We start from the raw sequence: 19,986 nt of genomic DNA on the forward strand, positions 1-19,986 counted from the left end.
GCTGGAAATTAATGCTTGAAGCAGCAAAAGCTAAGCTAATGTCAAATTAAAATAAAAATAGCATGAGTGTTAAAGTGAGATGAAAATAAATTATTCGGAACCTACAGCTATCTGTTAGTGTTTCATCATTTAACTTTTTGGTCATTAAAAAACCTAAATTCCATTTAATTTCTGCAGGTATTTTGAATGGTAACCATCACTGTGGATGCAGGCTTTGGTCCATCCAAATAGGCAGGAACGGTGTTATTTATTCCCCCATAAGCTAAAAACGCTGTCACTTTGAATCCACTCTCTGTAAGGCTTCTCCACAGCTACAAATTCAAGCCCTACCTCAGAGCTCTGCTCCTTTCAGCGTCTGGCTTACCTTCCTGCCAGTCTTAAGGACATTTTCTTTCTCACCTAACTTATTTTGACAGCTATGTAAAGCCAACCACAAAAAAATGAAGTAGTAAGCACACACAAAAAATGGTATTACAAACTAGTCTTTGCCATGTAAAATCAGGGCAATGCCATCTTATCGTACACTCTGGAGAGCAGATTTTTTTCTTTACCCTGAAAGCTCCAGAGTTTTAATGATTTTTAAATGTCTTAAGCAGTACTAGAAGGGAAGATTAATTCAATTGTGATATACAGAATGTCATCAGCAGTCTCTGTAGCAGAAAGATAGCAATGGATACATGAAAATAAATTCAAATTATTTACCACTTTGATGCTCCAAATGGCACTGCCAGGAAGCTGTCTGGATTTAAAAATGTCCCGACCTTCTGAAATGTCTGGGGACCAGGAAGGTGGGCTGACTGTATTATTGGTACTCCAAGCCCCCTAGGACACGGTGGGTGAGAAAATAGATGTATAAAACTTCGCAACATAAAAAAAAAAAAAAAAAAGAAAAAAGCAAGCAACAAAAAAATCTGAAAAGCAAAGCACATGCAGGCATAGGCATTTCTGTGTTAACGAGTAAATTAGTTCACACTGAGTGAGAGGAAGGCGGGAGATTTTTAGGCTGTCATTGAAACTTACACTAGAACAAATATAGCAAACTTCAAAGTGCTGGTTAAGTACAACAACATGAGTTTTATAAACAAAACATTAATACAAATATAAAGCAATTGATCATAACAACAAGTTACATCCCCAAATTGTATTGCATCAAACTGAGGAGGCAGGACTTTAAGGCAACAGGGTCCCCTTTTGCACTTCAAATCCCATTTTCAGAGAACAGATGTCCTTAGTCGACGTTTGAGTCTGAACAACTGACAAGCACAGCGACAACTAGTCTTAGAAGCGCATGAAAGAAAAGGAATATAAACAAGCCATAGAAGAAAAATAATAATAAAAAAAAGTAGCCATGGTAATTAAAACATCTCTCTCCTGCAAGCTTGCCACAAATAAACCATTACTAAAAAAACCATTACTAAATCCCACTAGTAAGGTTACGTTACAAACAATAATATGTTGTTATAAACATGTAATAATATACACATATACAGTGTACCTACAAACTCTTTTCAAGCTACTGATTATATTATTATCCCTACTTATGTAGTTCCCGTCATGGTGACATGTCCTATACCTCTTCACAAGAAATATGGCAAAAAAGAAAGTGCTAAGATGTACACGAGAAGATGCTGAAGTTCCTTGTGCCAATTAAAATCTGAGGAAGACTTTCTTGAACCCTAAATAAAGGCTGCAGGAGCGAGCCATCATTGACAATAAATACCTCCATTCTAAACTTGCAACTGAGCATATCTGAAGGATAATACATTTTCCTAATTTTATGTTTGGTAGGGGAAGAAATAAGTAATACTAAAGATGAGAAGTAAAACAGATGAGAAGATGTATAGGTTTATCAGCTCGAGAATGACATTCAGCAGTAGGACAGCATGCATGATATGACCACTTGTAGTCCCAACTATTCATGCATGCTAACTGCTCACGTGTTCAAGCATAAACACTTTTATACCTTTGAATACTGGTCTATACAATAATACACATTACAAAAAAAAAAAAGAGGTATCTTTACAAAATGTGTTTTTTTGAAATGAATCATTCTCCATCAAAAATGTGGGAGATGGTTTCTTTGGAATCGATGATTCATCAAAACATATATTCACCTCTGACTAGGAACAGGTACTCACTTTGCTAACAGCTCTGCTGAAAACAGAGCCACCCATTAACTGCTGTCATGGCCAAGACCTTCCTCAGCTGTTCGAGGCAGAGCTGAGTTAGGCTGGTCTCCTGACAGAGGTGTGAGGCCACCGCTCGCTCACCCTCGAGCAGACGAGGGGCAGCTCGTGCGATGCCTCTGCGTGCAGAGCCGGGCAGCAGTGACCTCCTGTGAGCCGCTCACGGGGCTCGGGGCTCCAACTGGCACAACAGATCCCGAAGAAGTATCAGTCAGTGACCTAAAAGCTTAATTATGTGTAAAAGTTGCATTTTAAAAACGCCAGCCCTGGCCAAGTGGTACAACCCACAGCGCGGACACGCTGGTATTCAAACTAAATCTACTTTCTAGGGTTTTGGCTGTGTCTGCATGGGAAATATGGCACCTAGGAGAAATAAAAACTTCCCAGTTTTGCCCACACAAGCGGGAAATCAGACATGCAAGCTACAAACCGCTTCATGGCCGGAGGACTACCTGCGTGTTTTCAGCTACCCATCCTTATCCTGACCAATGCCGCAGCTCGACCGGCCGTGTGCCAGCAACTGCTGCCCTGCACCTGCCTTAAAACGAGCACACTCCAACAGCTTAAACTGCAAAATTTTGCTGTCCCTGGGGTTTGTGCGACTTCAGGCAGGCAGGCAGCACGTGGACAACTCCGCAGATCAAAGGGCTCGGTAACCTCTACCAGGGGACCAGAGGCGAACAACTGGAGGCAGAAACCTTTTGTGCCTGTGCACACTCAGTGCAACGGCGTAATGCTCCTGGCACAACTGTACCAAGTTAGAAATGGGGATGAAGAGGAAAAAAAGCTTCCGCAGAGAGAGAGCTGATACACCCATCCTACCGCAGCCTTGGTGCAGCTCCTCTGCTCAATCCCTCCCTGTCCAGCTGGGCCAAACCCTCTGGGCACCCTTGGGGCGCTTGCAGAAGGCAACTCAGGGCACGGCAAGGCCGGTGGCAGGCTGGTGGCACCCCACGCCTGCTGCTGCTGGCCACAGGAACCTCGAGGTGAGTACAGGAGGGTTGTAGGCTGCAGATGTCCAGGGTTAGGTGGGTGAATCCCAATCCTCCAGCCTGTAGCAGCTTCCACCAGACAGAAATGGAAGGAGTGAAGCCTGGTTCTGTTCTGCCAGGAGTCCTGTCGTTTGTTCATCAGCTCTCCTTCTGTCAAACTTTGTGGTTTTAACTTTAACTATGACATTTAACTAAGAAATTTAACTTCACTATATTAGCCTTACTTTTAAAATCAAGGAACTTTCGATTCTAGCAGGATAAAGTTAGAAATTTATTGAATGCAAATTATAATTCCCTTATTTCTAAAATACATTGTGTGTAGTAATTGTTCTTGTAATATGGGAACTCAAAGAAAACCTGCACAGCAAGCACCACAAAGAAAACCTGTGCATCACCAAGTCTTTCCATCAGTTCACAAGGGAGGGGACATGCTAGCAAAGGGTCAAAATCCATGAACCCAAACATGCTGAAAACACTTAACTGCTAAAACTAGCTGCTCCCACTTGGGATGTACAGCATTATTTTCCCTTCTAAGAAGATACACTCCTCTCATGATTAGGTATAGTGAAAAGATTAAGAAGCAAATGGAATATTCAATCTGAATAGGAAATGTTCAGTCTTTCAAAACACAATGAATTGTGTATGATTCACGAACCACATTGTTCAGAAGTAAATTGGAAATTTAATCCAAGTTTTGTTGTAGATCAGAAACATTTGAATTCTTGGTCAGATAAACTTAATTAAAACCACGCACTTCCACAATACTTGGAACAAATGAATTACATCAAAGAGATGCATTAATTATATTTTGGCTTTTAATTAATGCCTATTGCCACTCAACACTAAAGAAAGTTTTATTCAGGGCAATAATGAGGTACTTTGACAGAAAAGGGAACTTCTAATTCTCCATCGTGTTTCTGAGTCCTAAAATTGAACAACACAGCTGCAAGTAAGTTATGACAAAAGAAAACACAATGTCATCAAGGGGCAGGAGATCCTACTCAATTACCACTGGCTGTGTTTGGCAGTTTAATGCTTTATGGAATACGCTGCAATTGCAAATATCCAGACCTGGACTTTCCTTTTAACATTTCATGGAATTTTAGGGCTGTGAACAAAATTTCATCTGTTCAAAATAAGCCCCCCTCTTATTAACAACAACAACATAAAAACCTAACAAAAATTAAACCTTCAAATGGACCCTTTTTGACCTTTTTTTCAACATCTACCCCTATAGTACCAGACTAAGGAGTACCACTAATCCACTTAGCCACTAATCGATAGTGGAAAAGCCACAATTTGTAAGAAAGAACACGAATCATGACATTCTGCATTTTTCGATTTGTACAAAATCCCTTAAAAAAACTAGAAATACGCAGTGAGACATCTAATAGGGATCACCAATACCTTCATGATGAGAACAAATCCCTTTCATCTAATGAGTATTTTCCATGGAATGCATGGAAAACAATACTTCTGTAAATTAAAACCAGTAAAAGCTTATTATTTTCTGTTCAATGTAATTTCATAGATCATTCTCAAGTCTACCTACCAGCCTCACAATGCTGCACTATTTCGTATTATGCTTCCCAATACACAGTTCGGTTGCAAAAATAACCGATGATTCCAAATTTCTCCCATTCAGATACACAGAATACACCCAGTGCCACTAAAAACATATGCTTGCAGAAAAAAATACTCATTTTTCTTATAAAGATTTATTTCAAGCTCGTTAAATATCAGATTAGTCATCAACAAACTTCTGTGGTAATTCCTTTTGAGACTGCTCCTTCGTGAAAAAAATAATGAAAAAGATCAAAGCAGAAACCCTGCCCCCTGGCATGAATCTGAAAATTACTTGTGGGCATGAGTGGACAATCTATATGGTTAGTCCATGGAGAGGATGCTGTACAGATGCAGCTCTGAGGTCAGCCCTGGAACAACTCTGCTGTGCGGGCAGTTAGTAGCGAGTATCTCTGATCTATGAACTGCATTCAGAGTATGTGTAAAAGGCAATTTGGCTCCCTTATGGAATAGGATAAGAACATCCTAGAAATGGACTACAAACCACAGTAAGCCGATGAGTGAGATGACAAGCTAGGTGGATAGAGTCCTCTTGCTGGGCTGGATGCGGGGATCGAGGGTTTACTTGTAGCTGAAGGCACAGATAACAGGCTGACCTAACAAGCGTCATCAGCTGATGTGCGTGGTACTGAAGGTTCCTAGCCTAATACAGGGAAAAAACATCTTCTCCAAGTGGCAGAAACTTGTACCACCAAAAATAACTTTTACAGGTACAGCTGTACCTACCCGTGCATTTCTACACAGCTCCCCTTTTTGTTTTGGAGTGTTTTCTTTTACTTCTAACCAAAATCGTTTTGGCTGCAGGAACGTTAAAGGGGAGAGGTATGGGGACGGAACCGGTGCTGACAACAAGAGCGCAGCCCTGGAAAGGGGTCATGAGCTCTTTTAAGCAGAATTTTGTCTTGACTGTTGGTGAGATGGGATTTAGTCTCTTCAAAATAGGAGCGATGTAATGGTATCTCAGACTAAAGCCTACTACAAATGTAAGCTACTACAACCCAATACTGGAAAACACTTCGGATTATACATTGCTTTGCATTCAATATTGGAACCAAACACCTATCCAAATATATTTTCTTAACAATTGTATCAATAGATTTTGAAGAAAGAGACAATCATTCATCCTAATGCACTACACAATAAATTAAATGTAATGTAAACAAATCCAAATCAGAAACTATTCATTTATGTGGATTCCCATGCCTCTGGTGAAGGCCAAACTTATGTGTCTTATCAAGTTGAGGAAAAATATATTCAGGGTCCAGGGATATTCTTCCTATTCTTCTCCATATGAAGTCCCATAAATCCATTGCAATACATTTCTTCCTCTACTTAAAAAAGGAACAGGGCATTCCAAGAAGAGGCTACATATTAAGATTTAAACCTCCTAGAAGAAGTGGATAATATTGCCATCTGTGGAAATTGGCTAATGTTGGCATACTCACAGAGTGATCAGACACTTAATGAAGCATCTATTTTAAACCTGTGCAGTCCTGGATAAGCGACCAGTGCTGCAGTGACAGCTCCTTTGTGCAACAGGAGAAAGCAGCTCTGGATCCAATGTGAGCTTCGCCAAGGACAGGAGCCACACCTTCCTTATTCAACAGACAGAACCCAACCCTATTTCGTGTGATTTTTCTCCCTTACTTTACTGGCCTCAAAGATGTGTTGCTAAGCTCTCATCTAGCTGCAGTTCTTAACCCAGGTCCTGACAAAAAACATCACAACAGCATTAGACAGTGAAGAGTCTGAAAAAGATTCAAGACCAAATCCCTCCCAATTAGTTATGCTGAATTTAGACTGCTGGTAGAAGGTTAAGCAAACAGCTGTTTTTCACAAATCAAGTATCCACAGGGTCTTCATTTTCTTTCTGTCCTTTCTCAAGACAATTTTTCACTGATTTCCACGAGGTGCTGATCTGTGCTAGAGCCAAATACTCAACTAGAAGTAAGAAAGCATACTGGGGCTTAAAACCAAACACGCACATGCTTTTCTTACCAGGAAATCACTATTCACTTCACCAAAGTTCCAGCTTAATAGGTGTTCAAAACAGGAGTCAAAGACTACCAACATCAAAAGAAAACCTTCACAGACCCCGACGGGTACTTTGAAGACAGATCAGTGACTGCACAAGTAACGTGTCCAGTTCTACAACAGGTACTGCAAAGATGCTAAGTACCTTGCTCTTTTGAAGTATAATCTGCAAACTGATGAGCAGATTATATTAAATTAGCACTGCTGGGATTTTGGTTGTTACTGCTCCGTTCTATCTAAACTGCAGTTCAACTCAATTTTATTTGCATTACTCACAGCACATACTGAGATGTTCATGTCTACAGCTAGACGTACCACAAACTGCTACTACTTTTACAGCTTTTTTTTCTTTCCCCTTTTTTTAAGGAGATGCATATCTATTCTCATATAGGCATTTACAGCCGGGGAGCAGCCTTCATGTTGTCCGAAATGGGCTCTCTGCCAATTAGCTGATTTTATTAGCAGCATTATGATGCTGGTCCCTGTTAAAAGCAGGGGCAAACTGCACAGAAAAATAAATACAACTTCTACTGGAAAATGAAACAAGACAGAAAATTCCCCAGCAGAACACCTGATTCCATTTTAAACCGCCTAAGAACTCCACCCCTTTTAAAAAATGCATTATAAACTAAGGTAAATTGTTAACTGAGGAAATCAATTTACAGTACACAGTATTAGGAAAATGGTTTTTAAAGTGATTGTGTTTGTTTACTTTAAGACAATAGCACAGCAGAAGTAATCAATCACTCTTCTTCTGGTAGCTCAGTGTCTGTTTCTATAAGCTTTGCCTTGCTTTCATGTGAGAGCACAAAAACCGACAAACCAGAGGTACTCTAAAACCTTCCAAATTGCATTTCTTATGTTTGTTGCCTCTATTACACATTTTCACCTTTTCAGAACATTGTCTCGTAGCTTAACAACCAAAATTCGATTCTATTTTTGAACTCTTAGTTAACGTGAAAATGGAAAGAACCGTGCAAACTTCATAAAAACATTAAATTATTGACGTAGAAGTCCCAAAGACTAGAAAATAAAAACTGTGAAGAGAACAGAAATGAACCACTGGACTGTCACACTGACATACTTTCTGATAAACCATTTCTCCCCCAACTAGGCGACTAGGATAGAGAGCGGGATGTTGCAGGAGGCTATAGACTTGAGCGTTCTTTCCAATTAACAAATTTAATCCTAGACAAACAACAACAATTCATACCAGACAGCTCTTGCATGGTATTTGCTCATGAAACAAAACATTAATTATTTGCAACAGCATTAAAAACATTGATTAAGAAAAAAATCTGGAAGCACGATGGAAATGGAGTTGTTGCAGATTTTTCTATGGAGTCAGTTTAAGAAAGGTTACAACACTCTGAAACTATTAGCCAAAATAGATGAATATGCAAAGAGTGAGAAGTTAAAAAGACACAACATTATGTTTATCAGCATTTGTAGCAGATGTATTAAAAATACAGTACGTCTTATATTTTGTTCTAAGCATAACCCAAAAGAAACTGTAATTCTAACTGCAGAATCTTCATGAAGTCTCTGACCTTTTTTGAAGAAGTTAGCTACGCACTCACTTGGGAGAATAAATGCATACTGTATTCTAAAAAATAACCGATTTTCACGTATTATACTGAAATTTTAACAAATATGTGCTTCATAAACATACAATGAGATACTGTACATGCTTACCTGTCTTGATCTGGGTCTTCCAGGAGAAAACTTCCGTTTGGTGATGGCTGGTTTCCCCATGCCAATTTTTGGAGTGACTGGTATGTAAGTCGTTGGGAGAGCACTTCCAGCAGTGGAAGGCAATGCTGGGGGCTGGCTGTGCTGTACATCCCGTGCAGAATGCAAGTCTAAGGAAACATCCGGTGAGGAAGACACGTTTGTCTTGTTTAGGTTAACCGGTGGGGGAAGTGAGGGGTAAGTCTCAGCTGGTGATTTTATGGGTTTGTCTGCAACTGGAGAACTGTTTGCAACACCTTCATTTGCAGAAGCAGTTTCTACTTCCAGAAGAGCTGGTGTTTCTGACTTTTCAGGGGTTTCTCCTTTTTCTACCTCTTTTTGCACTTTTATTATTTCCAGTTGATGCTCTACATGGATACAACCATCCCCTTTACTTTCGTTCCCTTGTATTTCTGGTGTCACAGTTACGGTCTCAGGTACTGAAGGCAGAGACCGAGAGTCTACTGTGGATACTTCTGATACCTCAACGCTACCTTGAAGTAGCTGTGTCTCTTCCACTTGTTTGTCTAACTCCTGCTGTATTACAGCTTGAACGCTTTCCATCACTTCCATCACTTTCTCGGTCTGACTGTCACCAGTTGCTGGTGTCTTTTTGGGAGACATTTCCATTTCAGCAGAATTAACTTCATCAGAGACTTCTGTTTCCAGTTCTGTGGTCTTTTCTTCTGGCAATATGCCTGTAACTAAGTACAAAGTATTAAAGACTCAGTATGAAAATCAACAACTTACACAAGTGTACTGGTCAACAAGTACACCTGGTACACACTATGTATTTTAGTTAACTGAATTTTATACATACTTTAAAATATACTTTTAAAATATCTTTCCTTTAACCTATGTTTGTAGTAATCTGTGTTTTTAGCATATATTCCCACTGTTGAATCCCTTCTTTTCCCACCCTGGAAACAGCAGAGTAAATCACAAGTAGGACATATTCAAGAACAAACTCAAACTTGCCCCTTCACACGTTGTCTACAAAAAAGGTATTCAGGCAAAGTAAGATTTCATTAACGTAACGGGGCAACTTCTCAGCTGGTAACAATGTAGAAAAGGTATTTCCAAAGGTAGGTACTAGGCAAAGCTCCCATTGCTCTATTGCTGGAAATCAAGTTCACAAATGAATAAAAACTACAGTATGCAACACGGAACATTGCTTTAAAATACGAAGAGCATTCACTAGAACCTAGACTGATTTGGGGGGAATCTGAACACGCATTTCTGTGTAGGCAGCTAAAAGTAGCATCTTCTTTTTCATTTCTGCTTATTGAAGATATATGCTAGCATACATTTATCTATTTTTAAGGAACTGTCCCAACACTTCCAAGAAGCAAAGAGCTAAGAAGAACAGGACATGTATAAATAACAAGCATTTTCCTCCTAGCGCTCTTCCAGACTTCAGGAAGTCACCTGAAATAATAATAGTTGACATGATTTATCAGTTTAGTCATGTCTTAAAAGATTTTGTTCCAAGTATTTGTCCAGCCTTCCCTATAACCTAATCAAGCACCTTTCATTCACAACTTCCTTTGTCAGGGAGTTGCAGTCTTACATCTATTCCATGGAAGACCACATCATTTGCTCTGAATTTGGCTTCGAATATCTTCTTTTGATGGACCTCAATTCTCTTACAGTCCACTTATTTACTATTTCACTTGTACTTCTGAGATTCACGCTGCTACACAAACTCCTCAGCCTCTACAGTGCAGAGCCTAGCATTTCGTTGTGTCTTTTCTGATAGTTTTAAATCATGGCCCCTGTACCTACTACAAGCTACGTTGACCCCAAACCCATTCTATTTGTATTCTTCTCTTTGGCTAGTACTTGATGTGTGCTTTTAAGATGCATTTATTCCCAGAACTTAAAGATCAGCTACTGCAGCCCACCCTGTACAGATGAGCTGTAGTATTAAACAAATTCTCTTTTATTTGCAAATGGAAAAAAGAAGAAGTAAAAACCTTATCCAAACATACACTTGCAGAGTTACAACTACAAAACACAAGCTGGAAAGGTCTAAGATGTGCCCCAAAACACACCACGGGAAATTCACACGTACCATTTACTTGCAGCTAAAAACAAGAGACTTGAAGGGAAAGAGTGAGCAACCTTATTTTAACAGCAACAAATACTGGGGTTTTTGATTTTTTTAATGTAATCCTCCAATGTACGAAAGCATCTGTTTTTCCACCTTATGAAGAAAGCCATTCCTACCACACAATTAAAATGATTTTCTCTTACACAAATCTTCTGAAGACTATCTTTCCTTTCAATAGAATACTACTTCAACAAAAAAATTAACACTATTTCTTGAGAGTTCAGACAGTGGAACCTAAGCAATTTGTCTCCTACTGCTTTCCAGGCATTTCTTCTCCTAAATTTACAAAGTACCACAAACCTTACTAAATGGAAAAGGGTTCTGAACGCTGTCGTGGTATTTTCTCAGACTGCAAAACTCTTTCTTACCATCTGTGACGCATCCAACAGCTGATTCTTGACTGGAGCCATTACCAGTAACGGGTTGTTCCTGAAATGTCGCAACCTCTCCACCACTTTCCATTTCCACTTCATTTGTACAAGCTTAAGGAAAGACAAATAAATTGTCAAAATTGACATACCGTTTGTTCTATTACTTTGGCATCAGTAGTTTCTGTCAAGGCTTGACCTTTTGGCTAAACAGAAAGGTATTTATCTATATGATGGCAGTTAGGGCACATCAAGTCAACGAGAAAGTTGGGGAGGATGTATATAGTACCCCTTGAAGAAGCCTTTTTCTCATTAACACTGAAGCTGTTTTGTACCTTTCAGACAGTGAAAAAGATCTGTAAAGCAATTATATATATACACCTAATTGTGAAAATGTAATTGAGACATAGTCACAGACTCCTTTGCATTACCTGAGCAATATAAAAGGTCTTTTATCAAATTCCACTCTGCTAAATTCAACAGAAATTGTAGCACAAAGGTTTCAATTTTTAAAAATTTATTAAAAAAAAAAACAAAAACCAAAAAACAAAACTACAACGATTCATGACACAGATGAGGTTCCAGCTACTATCAGCACCTGGAATACTGATTTTCAACCCATTTGTTGAACTCCAACAACATAACTCCATTTTGCTGCTTTAGTACCAACATTTTTATCTACAAGCTCCCCATACTAAAATATGAAATTGCACGAAAAAGGTGCTACTGAGTATTTCTTCGGTTGACAGTATTGTTATAGAGCACAGAAACAGGAAGTGTGTGTTTTTTTCTCATGTAAAAGAGTTTTCAGTTAAGGAAATTCATTAAAATGCACTAGAGCAGGAGCAAGAAAAACAAAGCATGTAAGTAACTGCTAGCTCAAGAGGAACTGATCCTTCAGGGACATTAGCACAAAAAAGGTAAACGAATATAGCTTTCTGTTGAGGAAGGCCCCTTTAAAGTTCATAAAGCCAGGAATTATTAGGTGATGCTACTTTTAGCACCCAAAATCTACTTATAGACTCTTGTCAACTTTAAAGTGCTGTGTTAACATTGAGGAAATGATCATTTAGATTTGTACAGTAAAATCAGATTTGGAGCCAAAATGCTCTGCTGGGCATAAAACACGGCATGACTGTACTCGTGCAATAGCTCCAGATTGCTCCTAGTAGTTGAGATGACAGCCCTATTCTTCCTTGGGGAGAATAGTATGCTCGTCAATGTTACTGTACTAGCCAGAAACTGTAAGAGAAAAATTACTTAAAACTTTAGCCTTTCAAAGAAACCGTAACTTACTCAAAAGGGTTTCCAGTAGAAGACTGGGAGTTTAAATATGACTCAGACTTCTTCCTAAATTACCTAAATACTGAAAGTCTAACAGCCTCTACTAATCTTTCAGAACAAAAGTTATCTTCAAAGTCTGAAGTTGCCACTCTAACTTGGTGCACATGTTCACTGACAGAGCTCTTCCACTCATTTGCCTATTGTCTCTGCCCTTTCTCTGAGGTTATCTTTTTCATCATTTCCTTACCGCTCACCAAAGGTATACGCTTACATGTACATCAAAGTGAATGTCTTGCTTATGTAAAACTTCAGTCTGAACACATAAAAGCTACAGCTCTTTTGTAGTCCAACACTTTCCAGTCAAAAATTACTGGGCTTTCGAAAACAGAAACTTATGCAACTGAGCTATCTACTTCTTTTAACAGAAGATCAGAGCACAGGTATTGCTGTTTAGGCATCAGAAATGCACATGGCACTGGTAGAGCAGTTAATCTGTTAGATTTTACCTTGCTTCCAAATTGAACGATAATTGCATTTCTTTTAGGAAATTCAGCTTGCATGAGTAGGCACTATCCAACAGAGCGCATGGTACAAATACAGAAAGGCTTTCAGTTATTATTTCATTACCTAGGTCTTGTGGATGACTCACCAGACTCAGATCAAGAGATCCAAGTTCTCTCTGTATTTCCTTACCATTGCTGAGTACTTACAAAAAAAAAAAAAAAAAATTATATTTTTCTGCATCTTCCCTTTCTGCTTTTTGCTTGGCTTGTCTATTTAGACAAGAAGCTCTCAGAAAGATGATGACTAATCACAAACTGTTTTGAAAAGAACACCTGATTAAAAGCTGTTTAGTGAAATGCACCTGGCCCTTGAATGCAGCCCAGCTCGCACTGCTGTGTCCTACCTGGACATAGTGAGGCAAATGGGTAGCATGAGATGGACAAGTACCAAGAGGGACAGAGGAAAACTAGATGTCTCCAGGAATATCTACCAGAAGCCGGCTTGTGCCTGGTAGACAGGAGTTTCCCAAGAGACTTCTCAAATGAGTACATTTATGAACTATACTAATTTAAAAACAAAACCAAACAAATAAACTAGAGAAGTTTACAGCTACAAGTTGCGAAGACTGAGAGCTACTGTAAAGGTGCTTATTTGCCTGTGTTTCTAATACAGGGTCCTGAAGCCAAAGAGACAGCACATTTAGAAGACAGATAATGCACAGATTGCTTGAGAAGCCACTGTTTGTTAAATAAAGGAACGGATGAAGTCTACAGAATAGGAGTGGCTGGTTCACAGAAGCCTTAGCGAGACATCTGCAGATACTTGGATTTGATGTTAGTGTTTTGCAGCTCTAAAGATTACATTTGATTACCTGTTATACTGTCAGGTTCAGGAATGAGTTCGGAAGTATCCATTACATCACATGACTGATTCTGATCCCCTTCTTGTCTACAGAGAGTACAGATGTAGTCCTTCAACTGAGACTCCAATTCACTACCTGGAAATCTGTCACATTCTATGTGAATCCACCTGGGGAGATTAATTTAGTGTGAATGTGATTTTAATAATAAAAAATATAAAACATACTACTAAGAATCAGTTGAAAAATAGCACAGTTCTCCATTCCTCTGGGGAAATTAAAAAAAAATCAACCAATACTTTACTAGAGGGAATTTTGGAAAAATAAAAATGATATGGATATGTTCGTATGTCAATATCTACATGAAGACCGAAACTGTTGCTAAAGCCAATCAGAAAGCACAACATGTGTAGCAACATGAAGATGTTGCATAGCAAGGTACAAAGCACTGAATATGAAATAGTCTACATTCTTCAAGATGCCCAATAGCTTATTTTTAAAATTATTATTATTTTTTTTATTTCTGGCATAGGAAAAAAACATGTAAAATGGAACAGAGAACACATGTAAACAGTCTTACATAATCAATATACATGTAAAAATTAAAATACCCTGCTTATAAAAATTAGGTTGATGACCCTTCTTGTCTGTTTACTCATAAAATAGACGCAATGTAAGAAGCAACAGCAGCACATATTTCTCTTTACACCTCACTAGCAAGAAAGGACAGGTAACTGCCAATTACGACTTATTTACTAAGATTAAAGTAAGGCTACCCAGTACTGTCCGTTGTATTTAGGGTTGGAGTATCAAGATGTACAAAAAGATACAACAGCACTGTGCATCATGCACAGTTTACACCTTTCACAAAAATGCATGAAATGTCATACAGCTTTCTATAAGCCTTAGGTATTTTGGTACCATTTAATAAAAATTAGGATTCTTACCTTTTGCACATGTGACAATGCAACATATCTTTCTGGAAGTCTTGGAGGCACAGCTTTTCACAGAAAGGACATGATAAGTTGTCTTGCTGTTGGTAACAACTGTCACACACCAAACAATTATGGTGCCACTGACAGCTGGTTCGTGTGCCACACTCAGCACATACTCTACAGTTCTAGAGATCACAAGAATTTATTTGTTAATTATGATATTTCACAATGTGATAGAACTGCCATTAACTGGCATTTTTCTCTTCTGAATTAAACTAAAGAAAAATTCTATCTTTAACAATACTAATAAATTTTCCAGGATTTGATAACAGAACATAGAGACACTGCAACTGCAAGAAGAGTTTCCTCGCACTACCCCCTCACCTGAGAAGAATATTTCTTATCTCTGTCTCCCTATGACTACCACAAATCGACTATGAAATTACATACATCTTGTGTATAGGGATTTCCCTTGTTAAATTGAAGCTGTATCTTTTTTTATTACTTACTCACAAAGTTTCTGACAATACAAGAAATTCTCCTTGCCCTCCCCAAACCCACAGGAACCCTGAGCTACAGAACTGCTCTTCTGGAAAGCAAGAAGTGGTTGCATATAACGAGCCTTCAAGGATAGATTACATGCAGTACATTGCACAGGTTTTAGTTTACATGTGGTTTAGTTCATGAGATCAGCTGTCAATAAGCAGAGGTTACCCACTCCACTTGGATCCTATTCTTCCCTTTTCCCCTGTGGAGCCACATGTCTACATACAAGCAGGATTTCTTCAGAAATTGCAAGGTATGTTATGTGGTAACACCCATCTGCAATATATCTAGAACAGCATCGTGTGGGTAGCAAAATTTGGGCCCCTATAATGAAAAGGAATTATTCTTTCAACTTACTTTACATTTCCAACCATTTGTTGGTACAGAGTCCATAACTGGTTGTAGACAGAAAGTATGATAGCCTTTGTCGCATGTATCGCACACCAGCATCTTGTTGTCTTCCCCAGAATGTCTAAGAATAACAAAAATAGTGGTATGAAAAAATTATTGAAACAAACCATAACAAAAAATCTGTTTAATGAAAAGTCTAACCAGAAAGACAGATAGCTGAGCACATGAGAACACGTTCAAACCACTTATAAACGGCTCCAAAGATGATACCCTCAAGTTCATATTTAAGTATGAATTCAGTCGCCATGCTTACTTTGGAAAGTGCTGAGCTTGTGGCAGCCAGACTTCTGGAAATCAGCCCATTTTCACTTACACAAGTGTAGGCAGATTTAGTAGCATTTCTGTACTGAAATCAGTTCAAAATCAGTTCAAAAATTTGCTGTCAGCTGCGTGTGATCAGAGAACAATCTTCTTTAAAGTGAGTGGATCTGAATGCTGGCAAATAGTGAGTATTCTTGGAAAACAACACAGCACAGACTGATCAGGTACGTGAGGAAGCCGCGAAGTGGCATTTTCCTTTCATGCTGTCCAGCTGATCTGACTAAAGCTGAACAAAATTCTTATCTTTTCTGTTAAGTCCTTAAAGAAAGCAAGTGAGCAAAGAACGTTACACTGCCCATCAGATTAGGTTTTATGAGAACAAGTGCACAAGCGGTCACAGTTTTCTAAGTGGCAACGATCATGCTTTGCTGTCTCAGTACTTGTCTGGTGTAACAATTCAATCATGGTCCCTCATATTACTTCTTTCATTTGCTCAACTAAGCCTTAGGATTGTTTTCAGAATGACGTGTTATCTGTCTCTGAAAGGTACCACAGAACAGAAGAGACGGCCTACTGTAGCAGAGCTACCCAGTAATTGGTACATGCACTGCTGTAATGTCAGCTGAACAAGAGCCCAGGTTCCCAGACAGGAAAGGTGCTATAATAAACTAATTTGTTAATTTGGTAAATTTGAGAAAATTCCTCCTGTATAAAAGGATGATGAAATCACAAGCTTTTACAGCTCTCCAGACCTGCCAAGTTGAAAATAACCCTGGGGGTACAAAGTGCAGAAAATCCAGCTCAGCTCTTTCACAAGACAAATCCCAACACAAAGATTTGACCAGTTACTTCAATTAATATAATATCATAACACGTATCAGGGCAATGATCTACAACTTTCTGATAGAAGAACTGTTAATAAAACAGATGTTTTGAAATCACAGAACCTCCTCCCCTTGTGTCATGGAAGTCTTACTTACTTGCAGTTCTGGCACACTTTGCAATCAGGACACTGCCAACCTGCTCTTTTTAAAGGTGTAACTTGTATGTCTAGGCACATCCCATGGTAGTGCTGGCCACAGGTAGTACAAAAAAGTTGATCTAAGAGGTCTCCAGGGCTGTCGCACACCGCACAATTTGCTTCTTCCTTTGCTACAAATAAATCATGTTGCCAATTATTATTTCATTTGAAATGATGAACAATGCAATGAACTCCATGAAGCTAAGAAATTCTTCAGTAGTTTTTTATGCACATAAAACTTGATCATTCTTACAAAATTGGAACTTTATTAACATGCTTAATAACCACTCCTTTCATTTGGTCTTCTGATATACTCAACTATCTTCTCGTAACAGAAATACATTAATTTTAAATCTTAATAAAAGTCTCAGCAAAACAAACAGGTTTACAGGTTTAGGTCTAATTCTTCTCTGGAACAAGTACAAATAAAGCTCCTAGCAGAATAAAACTATTATTTATTTGAGGTGTTTGCAATATGGTTGCTCTAACTTGAGCTAAGGCAAGCAAGTCTATCAAACTCAAAACTGCCAGAAGACAAGCCCTTCCACATTGTCATAAAAAAAAATATACAAATTTTGCTGTGCACCACTGTCAGTCTTTAAAAAACAGGAGTGTGAGTATACATCTTGCTCATGCCTGAACACACAAATTCTTGGGTTCACACACTGGAAAAATAGGTCTAAACCAATGTATTCGTTCAGCTGGTCCTACCACACATCAGTTTTTATAAAACCTTTGAATACAGACGTCTGATAACTTTATCTATATCAAGAGAAATAAAAAATCTTACAGCACTCTAATGCCTCCATGTCTGAATTGAAAATATGACATTAAGGAAGACAGAATGCTTTCCGTGACTTGTAGGACGTATGCTTTGTCCTTCCTATAAACGTGTGGCCTCTACAAATAAATCCCACTTACCCCTGTTAAATAGCAGTATTGCAGTTCCACTGCTAAACTCTCCGGAGGTTACACTTGCATTAAGCACGCTCATCTTCTCACAGCTGCTAAAACAGAGGTGGTTCACCAGAGCTATCTTGCATAGTGATCGAATGTGCCCTATTCTAATGCTTCAGGGATCCGGTCTTTTCCTGCAGCTATTTCCCCAAACGACTGGGGTCACGGTGGTTCTACACTGAGGAGCAGGGAGTCTCCCTCCTGTGCTCCCAATGCTCCCTCTGCTGGCCCCAGTTACAAACCAGAAGGGAAACCTGCACCTGAAGGCAGAGCGTGAGCTACAGGGGAGGAAGAGGTCTGGGTTGAGTCAGAACTGGTCTATGTTCTGCCAGTTTTAAAATTTAGGCATGTTTCACCTTCCAATTTTAATATTAGACTCATCTTCTCTGAGTCCATTCGTATATATGTTTATATACACATATTCAACTGTAGCTATATATATATAGTGTATATATAATAAAAACTTGTGAGTTAGGTCTTCTTATACTTCATTATGAAGTCAGGTACCTTGAAATTTCTACAATACCAGCTCCTAACATCAATACTTCTTTTTCCATTCATATTTAGTCAAATCAATTTGAGCATTGACTCAGACTAGAGAAGGGGAAAAAACAGAATTCTGTTTTTCCTTCTATATAATACAGCTGGAATAAAAGGTAAATATTCAAAATTTTAATTTACTTTTAATAGTGGCTATTATATTTGCTTCACGAATTATACTAGGAAGGCAAAAATGCAGAATCCTACAAGACGTTCAATTAACAGAAAACAACCTAGCCTGACTGGAAGGAAAACATAGACAAGTATGAGCAAAATGTGGTCAGTAAATGTGTTTTGTTCTTTTTATTTCTAACAATCCGTGGTGACCAAGGATGTGCCTCATCTGAACAGATGACACTTACCCTAGTTTGGGATTTTCAACTCTCTGAGACATGATTAACTGCATGGGAAGGTTTTAGACCTGGGCTACGTTACCTGGCTGTGGGTAGAAGGAGCACCACCGCGTCCTGCTTAGTGAAGACTCCAGGTGAGGGTGGTCAGGCCAGACTTAAGAACGGGGAAAACTCTGATCCTTTTGCAAATTTCAGCTTGCCAGCTCTAAAGCACTCATGGCTGCAGAGTGCTCTCAGCGCTCGGTGCCTCAGGCGCAAACAGCTCATGAGGCCAGCACAGGACAGCATGAGAGCTCTCCCACCTACCTACCAGCACCGCAGGGCACGGGATAGCAAGGGGCACCGAGTCAGCTTGGCTACAGCATGCTCACTCCTTCTCCCTCCTCCTGCAAGCAGCATCTCCTCTGTCTTCCCACACGATGAAGCTCACACTGTTTTGGCTGCCCTCACCTGCTACACACAGCACTGCTCAGCCCACTTTGGATAAGAAGAAATAAAAAGAACAGTGGGCAGAACAAATCTGACATGAGGGGATGAAAAACAAAGTGGGACTTCTGAGGACAGAATTAATCACTTCTCAAGATAAAGGAGGATGTGAGCATTTGGAACAGTTGCTAGCATCACAGGAACACTATCTTAAAACACTCTACAAACATCACTTTTAGAATTAAGGACAATTAACTGGAAGTCTCCCACAAGATGGATGTTAAGACTACAGGGTTCCTGTGCTATGAACTGTTTCCAAACTTGCAAAGATACAGTAAATAAATAAATAAATAAAATTCAAAAACTGCACTGCAGTGAGAATGCCAAGAACACCCCTATGCCAGTGTGTAAAAGACCAGGTGAGAAGTATGGTCTCTGTATTACAGAATCACAGTCTGGTTGAGGTAGGAAGGGACCTCTGGAAGCCATCTGATCCAACTCCCCTGCTCAAGCAGGGCCACCTAGAGCCACTTGCCCAGGCCCACGTCCAGACAGCCTTTGAAAATCTCCAAGGAGAGAGATTCCAAAACCTCTTTGGGCAACCTGTGCTCAGTCACCTTCCTGAGGTGAAGTAAAGGAGTGCTTCCTGATGTTCAGAAAGAACCTCCTGTGTTCCAGTTTGTGCTCATTGTTTCTTGTCCTGGCACTGGGCACCACCGAAAAAAGCCTGCCTCCAACCTCTTTGCACATTACCTTCAGGTATTTCCATACATTGGTAAGATCTCCCCAAGGCTTCTCTTCTCCAGGCAGAACAGTCCAAGCTCTGTCAGCCTTTCCTCATAACAGCGATGCTCCAGTGCCTTAATCATCTCCACGGCCCT

The 19,986-nt window shown here is 39.3% G+C and overlaps 1 protein-coding gene across 11 annotated transcripts in view; it reads right to left on the reverse strand.

The window, feature by feature from the left end:
• Positions 1-19,986, reverse strand: part of KMT2C (lysine methyltransferase 2C) — a 199,753-nt gene that overhangs the window by 75,301 nt on the left and 104,466 nt on the right. For 10 of the 11 annotated variants that reach the window (XM_040546212.1, XM_040546213.1, XM_040546215.1 and 7 more), the window contains exons 8-14: positions 16,789-16,960; positions 15,494-15,608; positions 14,603-14,775; positions 13,668-13,825; positions 11,009-11,122; positions 8,492-9,231; positions 703-822 (exon numbers count right to left, since the gene is read on the reverse strand). In XM_040546212.1, coding sequence (XP_040402146.1) covers positions 703-822; positions 8,492-9,231; positions 11,009-11,122; positions 13,668-13,825; positions 14,603-14,775; positions 15,494-15,608; positions 16,789-16,960 — 1,592 coding nt within the window. The remainder of the gene's footprint in view (positions 1-702; positions 823-8,491; positions 9,232-11,008; positions 11,123-13,667; positions 13,826-14,602; positions 14,776-15,493; positions 15,609-16,788; positions 16,961-19,986) is intronic. The other variant, XM_040546217.1, reaches the window with a different exon arrangement.

This window comes from Cygnus olor, chromosome 2 (assembly GCF_009769625.2).
Source record: "Cygnus olor isolate bCygOlo1 chromosome 2, bCygOlo1.pri.v2, whole genome shotgun sequence".
NCBI classification, from domain to species: domain Eukaryota; kingdom Metazoa; phylum Chordata; class Aves; order Anseriformes; family Anatidae; genus Cygnus; species Cygnus olor.